Source organism: Anguilla anguilla, chromosome 4 (genome assembly GCF_013347855.1).
Source record: "Anguilla anguilla isolate fAngAng1 chromosome 4, fAngAng1.pri, whole genome shotgun sequence".
Classification (NCBI taxonomy): Eukaryota; Metazoa; Chordata; class Actinopteri; order Anguilliformes; family Anguillidae; genus Anguilla; species Anguilla anguilla.
The window spans coordinates 26,945,558-26,953,771 of NC_049204.1; the positions used below are offsets into that span (position 1 = coordinate 26,945,558).

The 8,214-nt window shown below is 40.4% G+C and overlaps 1 protein-coding gene across 4 annotated transcripts in view; it reads right to left on the bottom strand.

Moving 5' to 3' along the window:
• si:dkey-148h10.5 (uncharacterized protein LOC107988039 homolog) overlaps positions 1 to 7,831 on the bottom strand; it is a 39,507-nt gene extending 31,676 nt beyond the window's left edge. Inside the window, exons 1-9 of one of the 4 annotated variants that reach the window (XR_004764798.1) lie at positions 7,713 to 7,831; positions 7,513 to 7,549; positions 6,037 to 6,124; positions 5,632 to 5,701; positions 5,052 to 5,130; positions 4,818 to 4,905; positions 4,518 to 4,574; positions 1,494 to 1,541; positions 51 to 1,147 (exon numbers count right to left, since the gene is read on the bottom strand). Coding sequence is in view for 2 of the 4 variants with exons in the window: in XM_035413489.1 (XP_035269380.1) it covers positions 4,519 to 4,574; positions 4,818 to 4,905; positions 5,052 to 5,130; positions 5,632 to 5,701; positions 6,037 to 6,124; positions 7,513 to 7,549; positions 7,713 to 7,717 (423 nt within the window). In the remaining 2 variants the exon portion in view is untranslated. Of the gene's footprint in view, positions 1 to 50; positions 1,148 to 1,493; positions 1,542 to 4,517; positions 4,575 to 4,817; positions 4,906 to 5,051; positions 5,131 to 5,631; positions 5,702 to 6,036; positions 6,125 to 7,512; positions 7,550 to 7,712 lie in introns of those variants that run through there. The other 3 variants (XM_035413490.1, XM_035413489.1, XR_004764799.1) reach the window with 3 other exon arrangements.
• Positions 7,832 to 8,214: the final 383 nt, after the last annotated feature.

The window sequence follows — 8,214 nt, forward strand, 5'->3', positions numbered from 1 at the left end:
AAAATTTAATCTAAAATAAATCTCAAAGTGTATTTCAGAATCCTGCGCAATAATTAAACAATGTCTTCAAGCCGTTTATTATCATATAGAATTCACTACAGCCGCTGAATACAAGTCTACACAAAGGCCGCTGTCCATTAAAACAAAGGCATTGATGGGCTCTAAAACAAAAATGATGTAAGATGACATATCCGAACATAATGTCATAAAGCTGAAATACCACGGAAAAAAGGTACAAGCAATCTCTTTTCCCCCTCTCTTTGGGCGAGTTAATGACAGGCATTAAAAAAATCCATTACAACTATAAATGTTATCAGGTCACAGAGGGGGCGACGAGGCTCCGGCTGGGCCGGCCGAGAGCCGTTCCCCAGAGTGAGCTCCGCCGGGCCGGGGGGGGGCTTCGGCGGGATCGCGGGAGGGACGGAGCTGGTCTGCAGGGCGGGCGGGAGGGAGGGAGGGAGGGACGGCCGCCGGTTCCCGTCAATCAGTGGGAAACGGCCGACGAGCGTTTGTCACGGCCCGTGGCGTGACCCTTCCGGAAGGACCTTGGTCGGGCGCTCGGCGCTCCCGTGTCACATGGGGGGGGGGGGGGTGGCGGGATTGCTGAGGACTCTTTTCCCACCTCCGGAGGGGCCATATAAAAACATTAGTTTTGTTTATGGGTGTGTGTGCTTTGTCCTTCAGATGGCCTCCAAGGGTGATAAAGTGAGAGTTATATGATCCACCTTGGGCAGAAATAGGAAATGTTTTCTGCCCGGCACCAGCTGTTGCGTAGGTCGGCGACCGCGGCCCTCGCGAGCGCTGCCAAATAAAGAGCGTGGGCCCCGCCCGCGCCGCCAGCCCCTTTTGGGGAGCTTTCATTGCGCGTCAGTCACACTGGGACCGGGGCGACTGCTAAAAGAACATTATTTTCGCAGCGATGCGTTCGGGGTTTATTCGAAAAATCAACACTTGTCAGACGGGCGGCAAAGACCTCTCTCGCAAATAAGCCCAATGTAAATGTGTCTGAAGCGCCCGGCTCTCATTCTGACGCCGAGCGAGATGACTGACAGTCTCTTGGACGCCTCGAAAGATCCGCGCTCCGAACCCGTCGTACGTCTGCGTCCGCGCCGCGGGGGAGCAGAGCCGTTCCGTTTAGCCGTCAGCCCTGTAAATGGAAAAGAGGGGCGGTGGACGTGAGTGGGGACGCCCCCAGACACCAGTCAGCATTACACCTCCAACGCTGTCCTCGGCCCTCAGATCAATAGAGAAAAACACCTGCATGCAGCGACTGCAGCGGAGGCCGGCTACTGACTGCCGATCATTTACATTAACATGAGCACGTCGTCCCGTCACGGAGGTTCTCTGCTCAGGTTGTTGTGGTCGTCTGGAGACGCGGGCACCGTTTAAATTCAGAATAACGGACTGCGCGCGATGTGTAATTAAGAGACCGGAGCTCTGTGATGCATGTCATTTTCGGCAGTTGCTAGTGAGAACAGTAAAAGCAGAATCACCTTGGTTTGATTTTAGGAATTCATAGGAGCTGCCGGGCTTGGCAAAACCTGCAAAAGTCAGTACTGAATTACATATCCCTCATGTAAAAATCACATAAAAATCAGTTCAGCACCAAGTTCAACACTCAGAATTTATCATTGGCTTAATGGCATTCAGGTAACATTTCAATGTGAAGCAAAACGGTACCTACAAAACACCCAATGTCAATCAATTTTGGGCGCGCTTGATTTTAGGTAAAATGAAACCACCTGTGACGTATCCAGTAAACATTTCCATTAAATGTGATTGCGATATTAGGTTCAGCACCAAAGCCTGTTAAAAGCAGGAGAAGACCGGGCGCTGGCTGGGGTGTGAGCTGCCGCTGTCCCTAACGAGAAGAGGCAGGACCAGACCCCAGAGATGTCAGCCCACCACAGCAGTCCCTTATTTACAGGCCTCTGCTTTAATTGTCATTGTGTGTTTAATCATAAAGGCAGGAATTCAGACCAAATGAGAACCATCATTCTTTCAGCCCCGCAGAATTGATGTGCCAGGTACACCTTACGCTGCCCATCCCTGTTGTGCAAAAAATCCCATCTGTTTTATTACATTTTTAAAGAATCTTTCTTTAATACAGCCTATTAAGGCTGCCATACAAATCTCTCACTACATGCTCTTATCTATTAGCTGATCAATTTTTATACTGCTGATCCATCCTCTTTCGCCTCATTTTGTCATCTAAAAATTCATATTATATAGGATTTTCTTATGGAAAAATTGCAATAAAATTTGATACTGCCCAGCAGATGTGAGCGAGTCGGTACCTATACATGACTAAATGCTTCACAGAAAATAAAATTTGTTTCTGTAGTAAGCAGAACTGTTTAAATGTTATTTATTTTTATGCTCCTAAGAAAATATATTGTGAAGTGCTACATTGATTTAGAACATAACAATGTCTCTGTACGGCGTGGAGGTGGAAAATTTATGAAACCTTTGCACAACTCCTTTAATTGAATTTTCCAAATCTCTCACCACACACAAATAATCAATACCTTCTGCAGAGAAACTTGCTCAGAATTATTACAGTCTTTCTTTTCAATTTTGTTGTCATCAGCACATACTGGGAACCTGGGGATTTGTAATGCCTGGACAACCCTGGGAATTTATATCTACCCAAAGCCTGATTGCTCAGGAAAAGTGACTTCTCAAGAATGCTTAGTGAAACTTCTGTTAACCTAAAGAATGGCTCTGGGTGCTTCTTAACGCAGGGGCCATACTTTAAGATGGGGCCGGTGGCTGGATCGGGGCCTGGGAGGGGACCTCCGAGTGTCTCACAGGGTTTGTCTGACAAAGTTAAAATATCCTTCTCAATTGACTCAGCTGTCTAGGACACCAGGAGCACTCAATGGCCACTGAACCACACCACCAGTCACAGGCCTAGTGTTATTTATGAATAGCTCAGGCACTGCTGAGGTTCTTTAGACACAGCAACAATTTTGGTCTTTTACAAATGAAAGCGATTGTCCTTGTTTGAGACACTCTGTTTTGAATCTTAACTTGATTCTCTGTGGTAAATACAATTTTACAACGCAACTCTTTTGACACTGCTGTGTAATTCAGTCGACCTCAAAGTATATATAAATATGGGTATTTAAGGAAAACTGCGACCTGCAGCCAGCTTAGCATCCATGGTTATTTGGAACGTCCCAATTTGAAAATGAGATTGTATGACATTTTATTATGTATAAATGAATCGTTATCTCATACAGTCAGTTAATCTGTGTAGAAAAAAAATCTAGCTTCCTTCAAATGATACATTTAAATGTTTATGTTGAAACATTCACATTGAAATAAAAATAAAATAAAAGGACCTTGCTTAAACTGGCTGATCATGAGACCCTTTCTCTGGCTGTTCCAAACAGAATCCCTGCCCTTCCCATAGCAGCTGGGAGCCCCTAGGCCTCTCTCTGAATCAGCCTGATTCACTCCTCCATTTATTTAGCATGTGAACTTTAAGCTCTTCCCAGCAACTCAAAACAAACATTTTACACCGTGTGAGCCAGCGTCTCCATAACATCATAGGTTTGTATTACGGCTATCTGTCCGAATTTCACGCTTTAACAAACTCTGTACTGTTTTCTTACACAGCCTTGAATAACAGTTTGTTTACACTAAATGCAAGCCCCAAGGCAACAATAGCTTCATTCTCCCTTCCACTATTGACTTGAAAATGTTGTACACTTTGTACGTAGGCTTATGCAAAATAGACTAATTTCATGCTTCGCCATGTGATAAAAATGTGACATTCCATCCAGCCTAGCCACAAACTACATATATTTTAAGGGTCTTGACTGTAACCAATTAGAACAATTTTGGACAACCCCATTTAAAAAACATGCTGAAATTGTGACAATTCATCCTTTCAGTTTTGACAAATCTCCATTGTCTTGTTGAATCACAAGTATCGTTTTGCTTTAGGGGCAATGTGTCCCTGAAATAATCAAATTAATTCTGTCTGCACCAGTCACACAAAGGGAGTTTGTATAAGGAAACCAAAATGTTGTTTTTTCACAAGATCATATTTGTACATACATCCACACCCGCTCATATAAACACACACTACCCCAACAGCCATAAGAACCATAGAAAGTGAAATGAATGTTGTTCAATCACAAATGAACTGAAGCCTTCACTCCTTCCCATGTGACAATAGCCTCCAAGTCCCAGAGACCCTAAAATCAATCTAGTTCCATGTTAAGTGGAACAAAAAATGTTTTCTTTCTTTCCCTCTTTTCATGAAGCAAGGAAATGTCACAATCAAAATAACAGAATTTGAAGCAACATAATACGAGGCATTACTCGTCAGTATCTCACAGCAAAAATTATGCTATTGTGTAATTGTACAAGTATTATTTTGATTGTGCGATTGGACCATTAAAATAGTTTAATGATCAACTCTTCTCCTTTGCGGTATGTTTGTGAGGGCATATCCCAATTGTCATGAAATAAGAATGAAATTGTGAAGCCAGTAAACCACATACCTTAAAATGGGTGTGAGCAGGCACCACTCCCCTTAAGATGGGCTTCCACTTGGGCAACTGAAAAGACGTTTATCATGAGGAGACAATGCAGTTTAAAATAAGGTGTAATACACACACAGAACCATTAAATCCCAAAATAATGAGGGGGGGGAAGGGCTTGACTATACCTTTCTACATTTTATACATGTAAGCACTGTATAACATCACTGTTCACCAGTTTTTTAATACACTCTGATATTCAGTTGCCAACAGCCTTAAAGATCTTCTGATTTAGTACAATGTAAGAGAACTGCCACTCACCCAGCTCCCTGTTTCTGCGCAGTTCAGACTGCAGGTCAGCAGAGCCTCTGGAGAAGAATATCTTCAGCTCACTACTGCCCTCTGTAGGCTTTATTCAGAGACACCGATCACTTCACTCAAACCACACAGAACGGACACAGCCTGATCTCTTTTATATTTAATATGACTAGCGAAACATATCTTAATGCACAGGCACTGTATTCACTGTACAGGTTAAAAAAGGGACATACATACCACTATTTTTTCCAGTTGCTGTCTTGCCTTTTCAAAACCTTTCACTGATCTTTCAATCTGAGATCTTAAGGCTTGTAATCTACAAGGATTTTGAAACACATCAGATCAAAACATTTACCAATGCTGTAGTTACTATTGTCTCCTACTACACGGAAATATCAGCATTTAAAATTCAATTACGCTAGTTATATTCGTTCAGTGAATTAGACCCTCAAATGACTATCTGTCTTTTTCAAAGCTTGCTATGATGGATTGAATTAAGCCGTTGTGATATGCTTTGGGGACAAAAATTGACTTTTTTCTTTAACAAACCTTATTCAACTATTTTTAGAGCTATGTAAATCACTCTATATTTCCCCAGTGATGAATACCCCTCTTTCTACATCTCCTGTCATTAAATACAGATTACTCATATTGTCTATCAGGCAACTGGAGCAACTAAAATATTCACTGACTAAGAGATCTTTTTTTCCAGCATCTGTTGAAACCTCTTAAATACCATTCACTTAAATATTTACCATGCTTTAATATAATCTCACTCCAAGATCAATTACTAATATGCCAGCGCAGGGATACTTACTTTTCTGCATCTGTCTGGGGTTTTTGTGTTTTAGAGGGATTATCAGTCTTTCCTCGGGCTTTAAAATGACCTGTTGATAAAGTACTGAATGTCAGCAGACTGTAAAAATCAAGCTGAGCACAGATATTATTGATAATAAAGAATGAGAAATACTGCTGCTTAATCTAAAGCAGGAGGATTCCTGGGACTCCCAGGGCTTATGACATGCCCGAGCAGTAAAACAGGAATGGTATACATACTTTATGAGGCCTCACATCAATAAATACATTTTCTCATATACTTGTATATTATTCCCTAAAATATAACCTCCCTCTTGCTTGCCGTTTCTGACAGCGTTAAAGAATACAGAAAGATAAATTCAGCAAATGTAAGTCTGCCAGAACTTTGTGCGGGGGGAGGGGCTACCTTTAGGAGATGGGGCAGGGCTCAAAAAGCCTGTACCAGTCAATGGAGAATAGGTCCCCTCTGGCACAGGTCTCTTTGATGGTGTCTGCTGCATATAACAATGATTTAGTTTCATACTTTATTACGACATGGGTTTATTTAGAATGTATTAATTAGACACACAGATATAGCTGCATTAACCTGCTTGACAACAATTCTATGATCTTGCACATCTTTCCACATTAAATTTATCTACAAACTTAAACCCTTGATCAGTTTTGCCCACTATTATACAATGGCGACAAATGGCGATGATACAATTTCAAGATAAAAACAGGTTTCTATGTTGGTTGGAAGGATTCAAAATCTACCGAACAATTAAGATTACCGAGATGTAAATTTACATTTGAAAATATGAAAACAAGGGGAAATCAAGCATACAATATTCATATTACATAAAAGTAGTCATATCCATGCGAGTTTAATACCATAGCTAAATATATAGGTTAATATCTAGCTAGCTGGCAAATTATCTTGGTTAATTATTTTCAGGTATGCTGAATTCACAAATGTTAGTTGAGATTTTTAAAATTCTCCTTGGATCTATGAACAGACAAATGATAACCTAAAGTGAGAAAGGGACCTTGACTAGAAATGATTCTGGGTTCAGGTTAGATGATATAACCATGTGCCAGCACCTTGTCTAATGTTGCTATTGCTGTACTACAAACACTTGTGGTTTCGTATTTCTCCACGTGCTTTAACCTCCAAATTGTGACTTTATTTTACAAAATGTATGCCCAAGTAACACAGGGTGCTCATAAAAATCACCAACAGATTCTGAATTTATCATGAGTTCTACAAGAATCCAGTAAAATATCTAGGCCTTTGTGGATTATTGACATGTTTTTAAATTCCATGTCATTCATTCCAGAATTGCCTGTGGTCTCTTTGATAGTTACAACTAACTACACATTTCTTACTGAACTGTAATTTGTCATATTTTTAGTCTAGACCTAGGTTTATAATAAAGGGTGTGCTACTAATGTCAGTCGCTTCAAGCAGAAGAGTTATGAACTTGCCTGCGCAGTACAAGTTAACCGTTTCTTTTTTCATTTATTTGAAACCAAATTAACCTTTTATTTTAATTAATACAAATTGACTGAAAATACACAATGCTGCCCTGTATTTTATCCATTTAGAGATCCTTTTCGCAATAAGTCGCAGTGCCATTGGCAACAACTAACGTGTTTGTGCGATCAAGAATCCACTGTAGCCTACCCGAGAATTGGATTCGGCGATTGGTCAACTCCTCAGCTTCAGTGCTAGTTAATGGCGCCAAACGAATGTGTTATTGAATATTATGTGGACTACAACGCATGCCAGTTTTTAATAAAGAAATAATAAATTATTGTTAGCAATAACTTTTGTCTTGGTTAAAGCCCCAATTCAACATTTCACGTTAATAAAATAAGATTGCTAGGTTCATCTACTCACGTTTTCCTTCTCTTCTAAATGAAGCGCTCTTTTTACTCTGGAAGAAAAATGACCAGATGTTAGTGTAGCGATACAAAACTTAACTTACGTAAGCTAAAGTTAGGTAACAACTAGCTCATGTAAATCATTCAGTCCACTTCGTACGAACGTGTGGACTCAAATGACTACATTGAAAAAAATCAAACCAAAGATACACTTACGGCATTGTTTTCTCTTTGAAGCAACCCGAATACTACATTTGTGACAAAGCAGCTGATAACATCAGCGAACCGCTCCGTGAAGCTGGCAACAATCGGAGACTTCCGGTTAGAGGATTTTAAACTAAAAGCTCGGTAAATGCAATGATAAGTGCGATTTTGTCTTTTTTTACTTGTAACTAATACAGTTGGATATAATTACACATGATATACTCATATATAAACCCATACCTTTAATATTACGCAGTACTTTCAGGAAAATCACGCTGGTATAAAAAAATATATACATACAAAGTAATATTACAAGCTTAATTTAAACCAGCCAAACAGCAAGCCAGTAATTTAAACCGGCCAAATAGCAAGATAGAAGCTAGTAGCTAGCGATTGTGCACAAATTGTATTTGAAATGTTTTTAAATAAAGGTAAGTCTCTATCAAAGCTCAGAAACCGTGGTCACTGTAATGTTATTTTTCGGGACTAATGAACACTATTAACGTTAATTCTG